Source organism: Pteropus alecto, unplaced genomic scaffold (genome assembly GCF_000325575.1).
Source record: "Pteropus alecto unplaced genomic scaffold, ASM32557v1 scaffold5, whole genome shotgun sequence".
NCBI lineage: Eukaryota > Metazoa > Chordata > Mammalia > Chiroptera > Pteropodidae > Pteropus > Pteropus alecto.
The window spans coordinates 31,169,155-31,187,621 of record NW_006441953.1 but is presented as its reverse complement, the minus strand read 5'-3'; the positions used below and the strand labels follow the sequence as shown (position 1 = coordinate 31,187,621).

The window sequence follows — 18,467 nt, the reverse complement described above, 5'->3', positions numbered from 1 at the left end:
CCGCCCCCGACAGCCTCACGTGTCAGCCATGTGGCTCCTCAGCCCCTTTGGGTGGACACAAGGCCGAGCTGGGAGTCACCGAGTGTCTCTGTCCCACCTCGGCACGGGCACCCATGACCTTGCTCTTCCAGATTTTGGAATGGTGCCCGATGCTTTGCTCAGGGTCCTACTCAAAGTGCCAGGGTGGGCCTCTGACGCAATCTGGATTCCCACGATCACCTTTCCTTCCCGACGAGCTGCGGCCCCTGAATTAGGCAGCTGGGCACAGCCCTCCGTGTGACCGCTGCTTAAGCCTCCGGCCTCAGGCGTGGAGAGAGGGTGGGGTTCCCTCGAGGGGCAGGAGGACCAGGGGTCCTTGCCCGGGGTCAAGGCAGCCATAGGGGCTGGAGGGAAGGGGCCAGTGCCCCCAGCGAGGGGCCCTAGGGCCGGCCCGTGGCCGCTGGACCCCAGGGCTGGCGGCCTGCTTGGGCCAGACCCCGGGTCTGCTCCTCTTCACGGCGCGTGTCCTGTCAGACTCTGGTGGCACATTCTAGGCTGAGAGCTAGAGAGCCTCAGAGTGAGCTGAGGAGCTGATGGCAGCGTGGCTGGAAACGAGGGACACAGGAAGCCCTACGGCCTGGGAGCGGACCCAGGAGACTGTAGTGGCCGGGCCCTCTGCTTCCCAGGTGCCACAGGTGACACTCCCACCATTTTGGCTGAATCACCGGAACTGTCACTCAAATTACAGGGGGATTGGGGACGAGAGCAGCCTACCTGCCTCTTCCCTCTCACCCGTTCCTCAGTCTGGGGGGGTCACTGCCGCCTCCCCTTGGCCAGGCCCTGTGCTCCCCACTGCCAGGGGACGTAGGACACGGACAGCTGAATATGTGCCCGGACCGTGCCCGTCTCCCAGCGCAGTGGGAAGCGAGGATGGGGACAGAGCCACACGATGGCCGTCCTCCCAGCTCCGGGCGCAGAGCCGGGGAGCTGCGGGAGGAAGCTGGTGACCGTATTCATTTCCTGTGGCGGCTCTAAGAAGTCACCACAAACGTGGAGGCCTAGAAACCGCAGTGGGTCGCCCGGCAGCGCGTAGGTCAGGCTTTCCGCCGGCCGTGTCCTGTCGCCCCCACGTGCTCGGACCTCTGCCCACCCGTGAGGGCCTGTGGTCACATGGGGCCACTGAGCATCGAGGATAACCTGTCCCATCAGAGTCCCTTTGACCACACATGGTGACAGGGTGACATTCACGGGTTTGGGGACTAGGACGTGGACATCGCTGGGGACGTTACTGTGCCATCTGCGGTCCCGGAGCCGACGGGCACAGCTTGTTGTGTTCATGGTCGGGGTCACAGCGTGTGGTGGCACGCTGCCGCTGCCCGTCCTCCCACAAGGCCGATTCACTCTGCAAACGGCTCCTGTGTCACCGGCCTCAGAGACGAGCCAAGCATCACCCCCCCCTCACGGAGGCCCAGTCCCCGCCGGTCCCCGTTTCACCCTCCCCTTGTCCCAGCCCTGTCCCCCCCATGAGAATTACCTCGAGGCCTGAGCCTGCGGGGTGGGGCTGGGCAGTGAGGGGGGCAGGGCAAGTGCACACGCTTCTCCCTGGGCACCTGCGTCCCTTGGTGATAGCGCCCCTGGCCAGCGGCCACTCAGGACTGGGTGGCAGGAAGGGAGAGCTGTGCTTTTCTGCGCTGTTCATGTCGTGAGAGCCAGTTAGCGAGCATGAACCGGCCAGCTCTGGCCAGCTCGGCATGTTGGCTCCAGGGGACCGGCAGCCTGCAGAGCCGCAGAGCTGGTGTGGGCCCCGCTAACCCTGGAACCAGCGCCCCGGTGTAGGCGGTAACCCTGTCACCTAGTGACCCAGTGGGCACCAGCTCGCCCGTCTCAGGAGTGTGCTCAGTGGTCATTCAACAAGTGTCCCTCTGCGCCAGGCCCCAGGGGACCCCAGGGACCCTGGGAGCCAGTTTCCTCCCTGCCGGCGGACCCCTGCTCGGCCTCTGCCCAGCCGCGTGACCTCGGGCGGTCGCTAGCCCTCTCTGGCCCGCAAGGGCGCGGCCAGCAAGCGTCACGTCCACTCCGGTTCTCTCCCCTCTAGATGCAGACCCAGGCTTGCCGAGGCGCCGCCCCCTGTGCCTTCCAGGTGCGTGCTGGTGGCCTGACCTCTGGTCCCGCTGTTGTCCAGTCCTCGTCAGTGTCCTGCTGAGTGTGGGAGGAGCTGGGCGGCTCCCTCAGGGAGGGGAGGGCTCCACAGCCTGAGTCGGACACTGGACCCCGGTGTCCTGGGGCTACCAAAGTGCCACAGACCAGGGGCTTAAATGGCGGCGGAGACATTCCTCAGGGCCCTGGAGGCGGGAGCCCGAGGTGCACGCGTGGGTGGCAGCTCCTCCCGAGGGCCCTGTCCTTGGTGTGTAGACGGCCGTCTTCTGTCCGTGCCCCTGCGTGGTCCTCCCTCTGTGCGTCTGTGTCCTCATTTCTTACCAGGACACCAGTCACACCAGGTCAGGGTCCACCCTAAAGACCCCGTTCGAACTTAATTACGTCTTTAAAGGCCCCATCTCCAAATACAGTCACCTTCTGGGGTCCTAGGGGTTAGGACTTCGACTTGAGTTTGGGGGGACACAATTCAGCCCATAACATGGCCCCTCTCAGGCTTCTGGCACCCCTGCAGCGCGTGCAGACCTCCGAGGGGGCCGGGCAGGGTGGCAGGGCAGGGAAATAGGAGAGGCAGCGTGGATGGCGTGGGGACAGGAGTCCGAGCCTGGTCTGGGGACGCCGTTATGGAGGTGGCTCTATTCAGGTGAGGCAGGTGGGGGTGTGGGAAAGCTGGCAGGGCTGGACCAGAAGAGGGGTGTGGATCTGCCAGGTCATGGCCTGCAGGTGGACAGACACAGGTGCAGTGAGTACGCTGGGCGCTGGAGAAGCCGAGTGTCCACACACAGATGGGCAGGCCTGGCCCAGGGCTGCGGAGGGACCACGACCTCGGGGGTGCAGGAGATATGGTCAGGGACGGGTGGGAGTGGTTCCACACAGCTGTGGGCCCTCGAGGAGAAGGTTACACATGTGACAGCCATGAAGACGCCCCCGGCCAAGAGCGAGGGCCCAGTAATGACTGGTCAGTGGTGTCCTCGGGAGGGCGGTTTCTAAGACACATGGGGACCACAGGGCCAAACGCAGGGGCGTTGCCAGTGCTGGCCGGGGCTGAGAAAGGCGTGGGGGGCCAGAGGGATGTGAGGGTCGGAGAGCAGTGTTTAGGGTCACGAGACCATCCCGACGTCTGAGCTCAGGGCCCAGGCCAGTCGGATGGGCTGCCACACGCTCCCTGCTAATCTAGGTGAGCAGCCAAATTCTGGGTGCAGAGGCGGCCTTTGCCACTGAGCCCACAGGATCGTTTGAAAGTATGTCGCTTGCTGTTGTCCTTCGAAAGATCGTTTCTGTGCCGCGAAAGCTTGGCGGCCATCAGAGCTGGGCGGGTCCCCGTGCTGCGTGCGGCCCGTGCCGCTGTCTGCTCACAGCTGTCCCTTCGTCCGCTCACGCCTGCCTGTCCATCTTAAGAATCCTTTCCACCTGCCAGTGGAAAATCCTACCTCGTGAGCCGGCCTGTCTGTCGCCGTACGACTGTGACATTGCCCCTGGAAGGGTCTTCCCGCTGACGTGCCTGTTTTCAGTTTCCTCCCATCCCCCCCATCCCAGGAAACCAGAGCCTCCTTGGAGAGCATCGTCTCTGTGCCTGCCTCCAGCACGTCAGGGTCTCCCAGCCGTGTGATTTATGTAAGTCGGATGATTTTACGGAGAGTGGGGAGGGGGCGGGGGCCTGGGGTCGTTGCGGAGTGTGCCCTAGGGGACTGGGGCCTCCTCTCGGGCCCTTGGGTGTGGGGCCAGCGCTGCCCAGACCCTCTGCTGCTGGGGAGGTGGGCGTGGATGTTAGGATGCTGACTCTGGGCCGTCCCTCAACATAGACGTAGGGTGTGACCCGGGGACTCCCCGGCTCTGTGGCCACAAGCACACAGAGGGGTGCCACCTGTCCTGATGCTGTAGAGAGGACATCGCGTCCACGTCCAGTGCCACCAGAGGCTTGCAGGATAGGGCAGGCGTTGCGGGCGACGGCGCAGACCCGTGTGTGGCCATTGACAGGGGCCCTAACATGTCCTAGAGGCAGCGTGTTAAGCTTGCTGTATATTGTGGTCCTGTCTTTGATCCAGAGTCTGTGCGGGGGAGTGTGCAGGTGTATGAGTTTGTGTGTGCGTGTGTGTGGGTATGGATGCATTCATGTGTCTGTGTGTAAATGTGCAGGTGTGTGCGCGCGCATGTGTGTGTATTTGTGTGTGAGTGGGTGTTTATGGGTGGGTATATGTGTGTGAGTGTGCGTATAAACGTTCATGTGTTTTGCACATGTATGTGCATACACAGGTGCTTCCACGTGTGTGTGTGTGTTCGCATGTACGCAGGCAGAGCTATCTGTATGTATTTTTCGGTCGCAGACTGAGTGTCGCTGTGCGGTGGCACCAGGGCAGGCAGTCGCAGGCCCTGCCTCTGACACAGCGATGCTCTCCCACTTTGTAGAGAGGCAGCGCAGGCTCGGAGAAGACGCCTCGCCAGGGCCGTGGTGGCCAGGCGTCGGGCCCCAGGCCCACGTGACCGTGAGGCCTCCCGACCCCGGGGTCAAGCCCTGGGGTCCGTTTCTCCCTCGCAGGAAGTGGGGGCGGGCTCCGACTCGGCCCCTGCCCACGGCTGCTGGTGCGCCTGCCCTCTGCGCGTTGTCCCACTGTGTCCGCTCTGCTCTCTCCCCGCACAGGCGAAGCTGGGAGACGAGGTGCTGGACTACAGGGACCTGGCCGCTCTCCCCAGGGACAAGGCCATCTACAACATCGACCGCCCCGACATGATCTCCTACTCACCCTACATCAGCCGCATGGCCACGGACAGGCAGAGCTACGGCGAGGTAGGGCCTGCGGCGAACTCGGGCGGCTTGCGGGGCGGGGGGTGACCCCACAGCGCGGGGCCCGCCACGTCCATCCTCACTGATCTCCGGCGGCTCCCCGACCCCACTCCCCTTGGGTGACCTTGAAAGAACTCCCCGCGTGCTCTGCCCAGACGCCCGTCCCCTGGGAGGGGACGCGCAGCTCACCGAGCACAGCCTGGAAGAGGCCCGTGTGGGGCAGAGCCGGTGTGGAGCGTGCTGGCCTCTAGGGAAACGATGCGGACGGCGTGAGAATCCCGCATTTCTGACGCTTTGGGATGATTTTCATACTATGTGAAATGTATCGTCTCCCTTTATGTGGAACGTTCCAGGCCTCGCTTCGCCCTCACCAGCCATAGCTGCCCCTCTGTCCTGTGACTTCCTCGAGCTGGGCCAACCCCAGATGACTTGCCCCGTGGGCACGTCCCTGACTGCTGACTTCTCGGTCACGGTGGCCCTCTCCACTGCACGTGGGGCGTGCCGTTGGTTTGGGGCTTTTAGTGTGGCCGCAGTGCCCGGGGTGGACAGGAGAGGTCTGCCGGCTGTCCCCCCGAGTGTGCACTGTCGTGTGCGGGTGGCCCGGCTCGGCGCTCTGGGGCAGGAGAATGCTGTCCCTCGTCACGTGTCCCTGGCCCTTGCTCTTTGATTCTCCAGCCAAAGGCCCCTTGGGGAGTGAGGCCGGGGCTCCAGGGGTGCCATGCTTGAGGGGGTGGCCCAGCTGAGGCAGTCACAGCGGCCGGGCACAGCTGTGGAGCACAAGGGTAGGGAGCGTGACGAGAGCCTGCTTCCCTTGCTCAGAGGCCAGCAGGTGCCCCTCCCGATTGGCATCCGGCCCTGGGGTCACATAGGACCCCAAGGACCTGGGTGACAAGTTCCATTGAGAGAAGCTGGTGGGCAGGATGGAAAGGGGAGCCCTGTTGTCCCCCCCGCCCCCCGCACCATGTGCCTGAGGTGGGCAGGGGCCCAGCAGCCAGCATCCGGTCTGAGCTCCGGTGGAGGGCACGGGGAGCGGGTCGGAGGAGTCACTGACCTGGCCAGAGCCCCTACGCAAATGCCCGTGGGGGCGGAGACCTCACCCCAACCCCCAAGGCTCAGAGGTCCTCCCTCTCTGGCCTGTCTCTCTTTTCTCAAGAAAACTGGGTGCGATGGGCTCACAGGGTGGTGCCGCCCCGCGCCCTGAGCCGACCGCCCCCCTTTTCGCAAAAATGTCTTCTCAAGAGAGGGTGGGGTACTCGGGGGGGCCAGGATGGAGACGCACTCCAGAGCTGGCACGAAACAGCATCCTGGGGACCTCTTTCTTGGGGTGCCATTGACCGTATGTCTTCAAAAAGAGAGTTTTGGTCTCGTGACGGGTCCCTCTCTCGTGGGCGGAGGGCCCGCCACGTGGCGGTGTCCGGGCCCGTGCGCTGACCGGCTGCTCTGTGCTGTGTCCACAGCTCCCCCAGGTGCTCTCGCCAGCACTGACCGAGGTAACCACGCCCCAGCCGTGCCCGCCCGGCCCCCGCCCTGTTTGCTGCCCGGTGCCCCCGGGGCCTCTGTGGCCCTTGCTGTGCTGTCTTGGGTACCCTCCGTGGCTTGGGTACCCTCCTTGGTGCTGGTTATTTTTATAATCAGAGCTCACCTGCATGCTTCTGCCAGCCCTGCAAACGCAGACACCTGGGGCGCAGAGTTCTCGAGGTCTGGGGCACGGCTTCCTTAGAGGAGAAATCCCAGAGCCTTGGTGGCCTGGGCCCCCTCACGTGCCTCCAAGTGGGACATATGGGGATCCCCCGCAGAAGCGCATTCTGAAAGCGTTTCTCTATCAAACAGCATCTACAATTTGCAGCTCACTTTTTTCCCTATTTCTCAAAATTCATCAGCAATAGAGACACTGCCCACCAGGCTCCAGTCTGCACAAGCTTAAGAGCCTCGGGTCCTAGAATGTGACAGCCAAACCGTGCAAATGGCCGGCGAGCCCCATGGGCAGGATAGGCGAGGAGACAGGACACCTGCTGGCTGTAAGCTGGCCAGCAGGCTGTGCAGAGGTCACCCAGAGACGGGACTAGACAGCAGGGCAGCGGTGCCCGAGGGATGCCGTTTCTGTGGGCGGGACAGGCCGGAGGACTCGGTGCAGCACAGGTGGGAAGTGGCAGGTGCCATACCTGAGCTGAGCCTTGGGGACAGGGGCCCGGCCGACGTGGCTGAGGAGCGAGCCGCAGGAGGTGGCGGGTAAGCTCAGGACGGCATGGAGCCTGAGCGCCAGAGCCCGAAGCTCGCACTGCTCGCTTCCGCGTGAGTCCTGAGGGCCAAAGCTTCGGTGTCCGCCCCACGGCAGGACACCGGGCTGGCCGTGTCATGACCCAGGCCAGCGTGCTAAGCCGTGCTGGGCCCAGCAGCCTGCTCTGCCCCCACTCCGGGCCATGTCATCTCATGCCACCGGCCGCCTGCTCTGGCCGCTCCGGACAGTCGCCCACCCTGCTTGAATGGAGTGTGTGTTGTCAGTGCTTGTGGGTCTGACTCAGCTTCGCTTCTGGGCCCAGGAGAGGCCCCTCCAACAGCCGGGGAGCCCCCACCAATGTTGGGGAGAATGCAGAAGCTCAGCAGCTCTCGCACTGTGCTCCAAGGAGCTTTGGGTGCTGGGCAGGAGGGGAGCCGAAGGGCGTAGGTGGGGCCAGCGGCCTCCACCACCTCTGGGGGAGCCCCAGCCACCAGGAGGGGCTGGCGGAGGCTTGGGGTGGGACCCCGCATCCGGGCCCTGCTCAGGCCTGCGGCAGTGTCAGGCCCCATCTGGCCCTTCAGGTGTACCCCGGCAGGCACAGGGGGTTTCATCTTGGGCCCTGTCGAGCCAGCCTGGTGGGTCAGGGGCACAGAGGCCGGGGGGCGTGGGTGGGGGGCGACGGGCAGCACTCCCAGCGTCCTGCTCACCAGCTGTCGTCCCTCCCAGGGGGACCAGGACGACCGCTCCTACAAGCAGTGCCGGACCTCCAGCCCCAGCTCCACTGGGTCGGTCAGCATCGGGCGACACACCCCGACCTCACGGTCGCCCCAGCACTACAGCCGCCCAGGTACTCGGCCCCTGGGCTCCTTCCGCCCCCCAGGAAGCCGCGCCCCTCGCTTTTCCTCTTACGAATCTCTCTCTCGTCTGCAACGGCTGCCGGGCCGTGGGGTTGCCCGGGGGTGGCCGAGAACCCGTCCGTTGGCCACATCTAGAGCAGGCCCCCCGCGTCCTGCTGGGAGGCTGTCTGCAGAGGCCGCCGGTGAACCTGCCGGTCAGCGGGGCCGGCTTGTGACACACGCAGGCAGCACCGAGCACTTAGAATCGAGCTACCGGTGGCCCAAAAGTAGAGTCGGAACATCCACTTACGCTTCGCCCGCAGCAGGCTTGGTGGCCCCGAAGACAGCCGTCCGCTGGGCTAGTTGGTGGGTGCCCACTGGCAGGTGGCACCCAGCAGGGGGAAGCCCGTGGGCGGTCCTCTCTCCGCACCCCACCCCATGCCCTGCCTGGAGCCCGGCTGCGCACTGCTCTCCCTTAGCTTCCAAAGCTCCTCGTCACCCTCGGCGTGACAGGGACCCCGCACGCTGCCTTTTCGAGGGAGTCTGCCAAGCTGTTTCCCCATCGGCCGGCCGTCGCATGATCCATTTTCGCGTTCGCGGGGTGCAGTGCTTATTTTCGCAGCCTTTGTGGAAAAACCAGAACTCATTCATCTGCCAAGTTCTTTTCCTCGGCTCCCTGCGGTGTGCCTGCTGCACCCTGCCCGAGGTAGAGGGTCAGGAAGTCAGTGAGTGAGCGAGCGAGTGAGTGAATGAGTTGAATGAGTAAGTGAGTGAGTGGATGAGCGAGTGAGTGAATGGGTAAAAGAAGGAGTGAGTGAATGAATGAGGGAGTGAATGAATGAGTGAATGAGTAAGCGAGTGAGTGAATGAGTAAGTGAGTGAGTGGATGAGTGAGTGAGTGAATGAGTTGAATGAGTAAGTGAATGAATGAGTGAATGAGTAAGTGAATGAATGACTGAATGAGTGAGTGAGTGAGTGAGTGAGCGAGTGAGCAGGCGGTAAAAGAAGGAGTGAGTGAATGAATGAGGGAGTGAATGAATGAGTGAATGAGTAAGCGAGTGAGTGAATGAGTAAGTGAGTGAGTGGATGAGTGAGTGAGTGAATGAGTTGAATGAGTAAGTGAATGAATGAGTGAATGAGTAAGTGAATGAATGACTGAGTGAATGAGTGAGTGAGTGAGCGAGTGAGTGAGCAGGCAGCAGTTGAGTCAGGGTGCAGGGCAGCCGGCCTCTCCGAGGGCCCCTCCCCTGACCCCCATACTTTGGGGCCTGAGCCTGTGAGCTATTCGGGGCCCGGCGGTAACCCCCAGACAGCCAGGACCTGACTCTCAGCTGGCGAAGCTGGGCGATCGTCGGGTGACAGCCTACGCACACCCTGGCCTGGCCGGCTGCTCTGCACCTAGGCCCTTGATCCCAAGGAGGCCCCAGGTGGCCAGCAGCTCCTGCCCAGCAGCCCTGGGGGCCACCACCCTGCCCCCCAGACGGCGGGGCTTCCTCACTCCGAGCCTGGAGCAGCTGGTCCAAAGCGCATGTGGCGACTCCCCCTTCGAAAAGGCGCGTTGCTGGAGAGAGGAAGCAAAACGTTCCTAGCAGGCGGGGCCTAGGAAGGTTTTGTGGCCGTGGCCGGGGCGAGCACGTGGACTGACCTGCTCTCTGTTGCCCCGCAGCTGGCACCGTGAGTGTGGGTGCCAGTAGCTGCCTGTCCCTGTCCCAACACCCAAGCCCTACGTCCGCGTTCCGACACCATTACGTCCCCTACTTCCGAGGTAAGACGCGCCGTGGCCGCGGGCGCCGGGCGTCCATGTCTCGTGCCTGTGTCGCCGCATGGCCTGCCCAGCCCCGTGTCTCACGCCCCCGCCTCGCTCTGTGTCTCGTGCGTCCAGCTCTGTCCCTGTTGCTGTGTCAGTGACCCCGGGAGGCAAACGCAAGCGACGCGTTTTGTGTGGGAGCCAGCGGCAAGGGCGGGGTGCAGAGCTGCGGGGACGGGGGGGCTTAGACTCCTGCCCTGGGACCTGTGTCACCTCACTTTGGCTCCACGGGGCGTCGGGGCTGCTAGCCGTAGTTCTCGGGTCACAAACAAAGGGTGGGAGAGGCTGGCGACCTGCCCACGGCCGGAGCTCAGGGCGGCCCCGTCGCCTCCTCCCACACCCACACCCCTGCACGGATGCGTGTGTGAGCGTGCGTCCCCCGGGACATGGCCACGCTCGGTCGTCCCACGTGCCGTGGGCTGCTGTGTCCCCAAGTTTTGCCCGTGGAAGCCCGAACCCGCGGTGCGCACGTCTTTAGAAAAGGGTCTTCAGGCGGTTATGAGGGTCACGCGGAGCCGGCAAGGAGGGCCCTGGTCCCAGAGGACTGGTGGCCTTACGGGAAGAGGGGAGATGCCAGGACACCTGTCGGTCACTCCGCACGTGGGGGCAAAAGGCGACGTGAGGACGGAACGTGTGCCCATGAGCCAGGAAGAGGCTCTCGCCAGAAACACGCCCGCCGGAGCTTGTCAGGGCTGCAGCCCAGAACCGTGAGGGATGGACGTCTGGCGTTTGGGCCCCTGGTCTGAGGGGTTTGTCACACGGCCCGAGCTGACTGTTCGGGCAGCGGAGGAGCCACAGTGACGTCCTTGCTGACTCCCCAGGAGACGCATGAAGTCCCCGTTCCCCACCGCAGCTGTGGGAGGACGTCTCAGGAAGAAGCTTTTGTCCCAACGGGCCCAGGAGGCAGGCGCGGCCGGAGCGTTCCGTCGCCCGACGGTCATCGGACGGGCTCCTCACTTCCCTGCTATGCTTCGTCGTCGCTTGCTTTGCATGGCCCCATCGGTCCATCTACTGAGAACAGAGCCGCTATTCATGGGGACAGCTGTCCCTCTAATTCAGGGACCTGTCCCTAGCGCTAATAGCCCCTGCTGGACGTACTGACCATTTTGAGAAGCAGCAAAGCCAAAAAGCAGCCATGTCCACTTGGCACGTGGGCATCGTGGGCCAGGATGGGGTCTCACCCGAAGGCGGACAAAGGACACACCACAGCCCACAGAGAACTTGGTCACCGGGAGATGTCTCCCCACCTTTACTTGGATGTCAGAAGCCCCCTCACGCACACACACAGCTTCCCTCGGCTGGAGGTGGCCCTGCTCTGGGTGGGCAGTTCCAGCTGGGGGCCAGTGGAGGCGTGGCCGAGAAGGGAGGCCAGGCTGTGGCACGCTTGCTGCACCGGCTGCTCGAGCCTCGCACCCCAGCGGCCCCTGTGAGCGGGCTGACTGCCCGGGGGCCCTCTGGCCGAGACCAGGGGGTGGGGGCTGAAGCCGGAGCAGGCTTCGTGGCCACCCCTCTTCTGATGCCCCCAAGTCTCCCCCATCGGGTCCTCACCACTCCAGACAAGGAAGGCCAGGAAGGGGCCTCAGCCAGGGGCCGCAGCCCAGGCCTGTAGCACCCCATTTTCAGCCAGACAAAAGCAGGCCAGGGAAGGGGCAGAGGAAGAGGCAGCCCTGCTCCCCCAGGTGGGGGCAGGGTGGCTCCCCCTGCCATCTTGCAGGGGGAGACAGTGACAGCTCCAACCCTGCCTGCCAAAATGTGCTTCAGAACCTGTGCGTTGTGGCCCATTCCAGGCGTCCCCTGGGGCGGGGGCCCGGTGCCCGTGTGACCCACTGGGTGCCCGTGTGACCCGTTGGGTGAGCACGGGCCCTGGCCCCATGCTGGGTCTCGCTGCCTTTGATGCTGGTCTCTGCCTGGGTCCTCCCGGCCGCTTTGGCCCTAGTTCCCCTTGTTGGGAAATCAGACGAAGCCCCGCCCTCCTCTCTGCTGTGGGATGTGGGAGGGCCCGGCCCCCACGCCTCGGCCCCTGCCTGAGTTCCAGGGCTGTCGTGACCTTGGCCGTGCCCGGCCTCTTTCTAGAACTCACGCCAGAGAAGACCGGGGCTCACAGATGTCACTGGCCTGAGAGCCCACAGCTCTGTGGGGCAGAGCCCAGAGCTGCGTCCACCCACAGTCCCAGGTCCACCTCTGAGGCCACACAGAGGGAGCCCGTCCACTCCCCCTCAATGGCGCCCGTCAGCCCAGGCTCTGGTGCACCCCCGCCGGCGAGCATGCTGGCAGCTGGCTATGCCAAGGGCACCAGCCTCCTCCTCGTCGGTAACGGGGCCTGACATCCACCCCTTTCCTGGTCTCCCTCACGACATCGGCACCTTTAGCATCTTCAGCTCCTCTAGGCGGAGATTTTCCTCTGAATGATGCTGTGAGTGGAAGCCTCCAAGGAGACACTTGCTGTCACCCCAGCCGGCGCTCGCCCTGACCAGGCCAGCTGCTTTTCTCCTCTCTGCCCCGATCACCTCTCCCAGACACACCTTCCCGCTGTGTCTCAGTGCCCTGGGCCACCCTCCTATCAAGACTTGCATGCATCATGCGTGTTGGTGGCAGTCTTTTGCACTTTAGTATGAATTTCGGTCCCTAGTATGTCTCCTGGGCAGTATGAGGTTTAAGCCTGCCTCCCCTGTTAAGGGGCAGGCAGCAGGGACAGGCAGGTGTGGAGGGCCACGGGGAGAAGATGCTGCTGAAACCACTTCACTGGGCGGAGGTGGAAAGTGACCAGTGGCGTGGAAGGGTCAGGCGCAGGGCCTCAGGTCAAGGCCTGCTTCCCCACCCCCTGACTGGGCCTCGTGGACGCCTCTTCGTCCCGGGGCCAGGAACCTCCCTGGTGGCCGTGGCCGATGGCTCAGGCAGCATGTGGCAGCGATTGCACGACGTGAAAACCGGCACGTGTCTTGTCATTTTCCTATCAGGCCCTTGCACGTGGCTTGGCGCTGGCCTTGCTTCCGGTCACCTTGAGAAGATTCAACAGCCAACTGAGATCTCTCAGGGACCGAAGCTGGAAAAATTGAACAACAAAGTGGATAATGTAGTACTGGATTATAAACCAAAGCAGAAAGCAAACATCCACGAGCCCACACTGATCTATGTGAACGATGGAATAAATAAATATGTGGGCGAAGGGGACAAATCTCCATGCGGAAGGATGCCCAACAATTTACACAGACACTCGCCCCCAAGGCGGGGAGCGGGCCCTCTATCCTCAGGCACGGCCGTGCACGGTGACCGCCTCCCCAAGGGGTCGGTGTGGAGGGGGAAGAGAGGGCCTGCAGGGTGGAGAACCCTGGCCAACACGACGACCTCGGCCAGGGGGTCCAGGTCAACGTGACAGGTCAAGGTCACAGGCCAATGTGACAGCGTGTGCCCTTGACCTGGTGGGTGGGAAGGGCAGGTCGCCTCTGTGGTCTTCCTCCCAAGAGCCGCAACCCGGCTACTCACGAGACGTGATCAGAGAAGTCCTAACGGAGGGGCGCGCTTGCCTGGGGCTCCTCAAAACCGTCAAGGGCATGGAAAGCGAGTCTGAGAAGCTGGCACAGCCCACCGGAGGGGCCTGAGGAGACGTGGTGACTGAGTGTCGTGGGATGTCCCGGATGGGATCCTGGGGCAGGAAGAGGACATTAGGTGAAAACGGGTGAAATCCGAATAAAGCGTGGTGTTCGGGTAACAGGCATGCAGCGATGCCCCACAGTGACGCGAGATGCTGGCCGTGGGGGACACTGGCTGCGGAGTACGTGGGAACCTCTGTGCTGCCTGAAGCTGCTCCAAAACAAGTCAGTTACCTAGATTTAAAGAAGAAGGTGGCTTTTCAGAGGCCAGGACCTCCCACCCGCTCATGGATGACCCTGCCTTCTCGCTCACGCTCACGGTCGACCCTCCCCGGCAGAGACCGGAATCTGCCCTGGGGCCTGAGCCAGCTCTGGAGAAGCCGCGAGCCCATCATGGAACTTCAAGGTCACCGCACAGCCATTCTTTGGTTTTCTGACATCCCTGGTGACGTCAGCAGTTTGGGATTTTTACCGCTAAGGCCCACGGAGAACGGCTGGCCCCCAGAGCAGTGACTGGCCCCCCAGCCCTCCCGGCTCTGTCCCTGCTGCAGAGGGCAGCCATAGTGGTGTGCGCCCCAAAGGGCTGTCTTGGGCATTCCGGCGCTGACACAGGCCTCGCGCTCCACAAGGCCCCATGCGGAGTCGCTGTCAGGGGTGCATTTTATTATGATGAAGGGACATGGAACAGCAGGATGAGTCTAGAGAAGGGAGTGGTCAGTGGTGGGCTGTGTCCTCCAGGAAGGCTTTGCCCTGGAGCCTTGACCCAGGACGGGACTGGACAAGTTGGGAGGATTGGGAAGGGGGTTCCAGGCGGGGATGTGGGAGGGAGGAAGGAAGGCCAAGAAGATGGGGTGAGACCAAGATCTCGTGAGTTCGGGGACTGGTCAGAGGCCACTGGATGGCAGGTGTGACATGGTGTGATGGACCAGTGTGGCCACCAAGTCCGTGTCCCCAGCTGCCCCTGGGTCACGGCCCTCTGAGCACCCGATGGGAGCTGTAGGCCCTCCTCCGATGAATGTGCACACACACACACACACACACGCACACACGATCCTGCTGGTGATGTAGGGTCACACACACACACACACACACACACACACGATCCTGCTGGTGATGTAGGGCACCGCACTGCAGGCTTGGGGACTAGGGGCGCAGGACTCCTGTGACACGTTTAGAGTATGCAGCCGCCTGGGCAGGAGCTGGGTGGATGAGCAGCCGTGAATTCTAGACAGAAACGACCCTTCGAGGCCCCCGGAGTTGACAGGCCGTGCTGAGAGTGTTCCCAGCTCAGCGATGACCCCCAAGTGAGTTGTCCTCAGCCGCACTGGGGTCTGTGCGAGTGCACAGGTTAAATCCCTTGGGGACAGGTGAGCAACGGCCACAGCTGCAGACCAGGTCTGAGGTTTCCTTCTCGTGCAGGGGTGTAATATCCCTGGGGGCTCGGCCCGGCCTGGAGGCCCCCGCTCCTGAGGGAGGTGCCAGCCTCAGGGCAGGCACGAAGCTCCCGTCTGCCCTGGAGGATGGCAGCTCAGGGAAAGCAGGGTTCACGCCGTGAGGGGGTTCACGCCTTTGTGGCCTCGGCCCGGTGTGGGCTGCTGGTTGTGGCCTGCTCGAGCCGGGCCCAACCTGCTGCTGCGTGCCCCCCAGGCCCCCGTGCACCCCGTCCGGACACAAGCTCTCTGTGAGCCCACGCCTTCCTCAGCAGCCTGCCACGTGGTCCCCAGCCGGTCACTCCGGGTCTGCTGTTGAAGTGCTGCCCCATCCCGTGTCACCTTGAGTCCTGTGGCTTTGGACAGCCGCAGCTCGAAGAGGGTGTTTCTGAGTCGAGAGCGGCCCTTCCCACGTGCCGAGCTGTCATCTGTGGGGCGGGAGGGTTCCAGGCTCAGGGGAGAGGACACAAGTCGTGCCTTACAAAAATGGACCGTGCGCCCGTCATCCCAAGTGTCCTTGCCCGTCGCGTCCTGTCTCTCGTGCCACTCCTTAAGTGGGGATGGGGGCTCGCCGGGAACCACGGCTGCGTCTGTGACGTGATGGACTCGTTTGCGTACCGGGAGGCCCGTGCGGGTGGGCGAGAGGCCAGAGCTGGGGTCAGACGGCCCTTTCCAAACCAGCTTTGTTTAGGGGTATCGAGTGATGCTGACTGTCCTGTTCTCCTGTAGCTGGTAGAATTTCGCACACTGGCTTTTAAGGACAGATTTAGATGAATTTTGGCACCTTCCTCCTATTTGAATGCTAACTCGTGGATTCTTCAATAAAGAAGCATCTTTTTATACGAGGACACGCGGGGAGGGAGGCCTGAGGGCTGGTGAATTTGGGATTTGCCGGCTTTAAACGCCCGCCACGCAGAGCAGCAGGCTGCCACGCCGATCTTCCTCCAAGGTTGGGTTAATAAGACGCTGGGCCCAGGGCAGGAACGCCCATGGGGACCGCACTCCCCGCCCTGGGCAGAGGGTTCGGGCAGCTCCCCGGGCAGGGAAGATGGGGCTTGCTGGGAATAAGCTTCCACGCTTGAAATACTCTGCTTTGCTTCCCTCCCGCCCTCTACCCGCTGCCCTTGCTCTTCCGTCTGGAGGCAGCGAAAGTGGCCGGAGCACGCCCAGCCTCTCGATGCTGTCCGACAGCAAGCCCCCTCCCTCCACCTACCAGCAGGCTCCTCGCCACTTCCACATCCCAGGTAGGCCTCCGGACACACCCGCGGGCTCCGCGTGGACCTGTCTTGTCCTGCCTTGCTTCAGCGGGTGTTGGGTGGTTCTCAAGCCTCTCCACGGCCCCCACATTCTGAGATCCCTTAAATATCAACAAGTGGGTTTGCGGATCCCCATGATCCTGTGCATTTGTTTCTCCCAAAGCCACGTAAATGCCAGAAAGACGTCGCCCTCCCGGGAGCGGGCTGGAGAGAGGGGGCTGTCTGGATCGGCAGGGGCCCCATGGTGTCGCTGGCCGCTCACTGCGTCCACCCCCTTCCAGCTGGAGGTGGTGGCATGGGGGCTGGGTGAGGCTTGGTCTGCGGTGTGGGGCCCGGGCATCACCTGTGGGGGCCCCGATTCTTCCTGGAGATTCTCAGTCTGGGTGGCTGATGGGCGCTCATCAAATATCAGAGTGGAAAGCGTCACAATTCGCTTGCTCACCCGCTTTCTCTCCTTTTCCTTTCTTCTTCCCCAGACACCGGCATCAAAGACAACATCTATAGGAAACCCCCCATCTACAAACAGCATGGTACAGTCGGTCTCCTCTGCTGCGCGGCCCCTGCATGCCTGTCCTACTGCTCTGAATGCTGCTTTTTGTAGTGGTGATGATATGTGACGGGGCCACCTGGGTGCCACGGCAGCCGGAACATTAAATCAGATTCACTCGCAGCCCCCCGGGGGCCTCTTCAAAAATGACGGTGAAGGGAGGTCTGAGAAATAATGCGTGTGTGATAGAAACCGAGGCTAATACACACTGGCCGGGCCTGGGATGGGCATTCATACCGAGAGCTGGCCTCAGTGGCTGACTGACCATCGTCAAAGGGACAGCGGCTCCTCAGGCCACAGCCTGAGCCAGCCTGGTCTTTGGGAAACAGAACAAACCAGGGTCAGTCATTTGCTCCTGTGTATCTAAGTCCTGTGTTATGAGAATTTCTGGCGAGAGAATGAACCCCCTCGCCTTCAGGTAAAGGGACTTCTTGTATCAGCAGGTGGGTGCTGTCTCTCGGCCCCCCGATTTCCCTCTCCGAGGTGGCCACCCACCTCTGCTCCACCTGAGACTCCTGGGGACAGGTGCACAGGGAGCAGGCGGCTGAGCCGTGGGGCAGGAGGCAGAAGGCTCACGGTGTCTCCTGTTTCCTCACGGAATTTCTGGGTGATCTGCGGCTGCTGCGTTGGCATCCTGAGCCTCTGTCTCCTCCTCTGCAGAACAGGACGGTCCCTCTTCCCAGGCCGCTCGTGAGGACCGGGTGGGAAGATGGGCGTGCACGCACGTTCGAAATGGTTAAGTGCCATGCATGGGACGGGAGTTGTTATCAGGTCGCTAGGGAGATGGGGAGAGGACCACCCACGCGCGAAGTTCCTGTTCAGATGCACCATAAGAGCAGCCGCGCCCCACGCTGGCGCGGGCTGGGCACCGCGGGGCGCAACCCCCAAGAGCGTGCTTTCTGTGGCTCGTCGACGGTCCGGTCTAGTGAGACCACAGTGTTTGGGAAACGTTTCTCCTCCGTTGCGCTAGGCCCTGTGCTTTGCCTGTTTCTGCCTCTTCCCAAGAAGGAAAAGATGAACGAGAACCCCTGGGCTCCCAGCAGGCGGAGACTTTTGCGGTCGCCTCTCGACTGGAGACGTTTGGACGGGTCCGAGAGGGATGCACCATTTAGACCCCGGGGCCCTTGGACATTGTCCAGGTCAGCTCCCTTGTGTTGCAAGTGGGGAAACTGAGCCTCAACTAAAGGAAGGAGCAGTCACATCACGTGCCGTCTTTCCACCCGTGTTCAAGCCTGCGTGGAGGCTGCGTGCACTGTCCTGGCTCTGCAGGGACTGGCAGCTTGGCCTTGTGTTAGCCTCGGGCAGGTCTTTCGCACAGTGCAGGAGGGGCTCGTCCCAGCCCGGCAGAGGCAGGAAGCCAGATTATGCGGTTCCCCACTGGCGTGTGACCGAGCCAGGTCCAAGGCAGAGAAGTCCTTCCACTGAATGTGCGGTGGAGAGGTTCAGGTTTGCTGTTGCCGTGACGGTGTTTGTGGTGTTTCATCTGGATAGAAATGCCGCTCCGGTCCAAGGGCAAGCAAAGCCCTACTTGACCGAACCCTGAGCAGCAACCAAACCCCGGAACACTCCAGAACTTTGGCATATCGATTCTTTTAGGAACCAAATTTCACGGAGTGCCCACCTGAACATAAATAGGCCACAAATTGAGGGCTCAGCATATGGCGTGTGCGCTTGTCACCCTGCCTCAGACAACTCAGAAAGCAGCGGCGTGTTGGGTGCATCTGATGCCAGTACATTTGAGATACTTTGATTTTATGAGACTTCCCCCATCCGGCTAGAGAATATCCTGTCAAGAGTGTGTGTGTGTGTGTGTGTGTGTGTGTGTGTGTGTGTGTGTGTGAGTCGTGTGAGCATGCGTGTGTGTGAGC

General features: G+C 62.5%; 1 protein-coding gene across 1 annotated transcript in view; it reads left to right on the top strand.

Annotated features, from left to right (window-relative positions):
- Positions 1-18,467, top strand: part of ABLIM2 (actin binding LIM protein family member 2) — a 100,011-nt gene that overhangs the window by 53,770 nt on the left and 27,774 nt on the right. The window contains exons 9-14 of the mRNA XM_015595033.2: positions 3,670-3,747; positions 4,772-4,918; positions 7,860-7,980; positions 9,636-9,734; positions 15,939-16,040; positions 16,529-16,582. Coding sequence (XP_015450519.1) covers positions 3,670-3,747; positions 4,772-4,918; positions 7,860-7,980; positions 9,636-9,734; positions 15,939-16,040; positions 16,529-16,582 — 601 coding nt within the window. The remainder of the gene's footprint in view (positions 1-3,669; positions 3,748-4,771; positions 4,919-7,859; positions 7,981-9,635; positions 9,735-15,938; positions 16,041-16,528; positions 16,583-18,467) is intronic.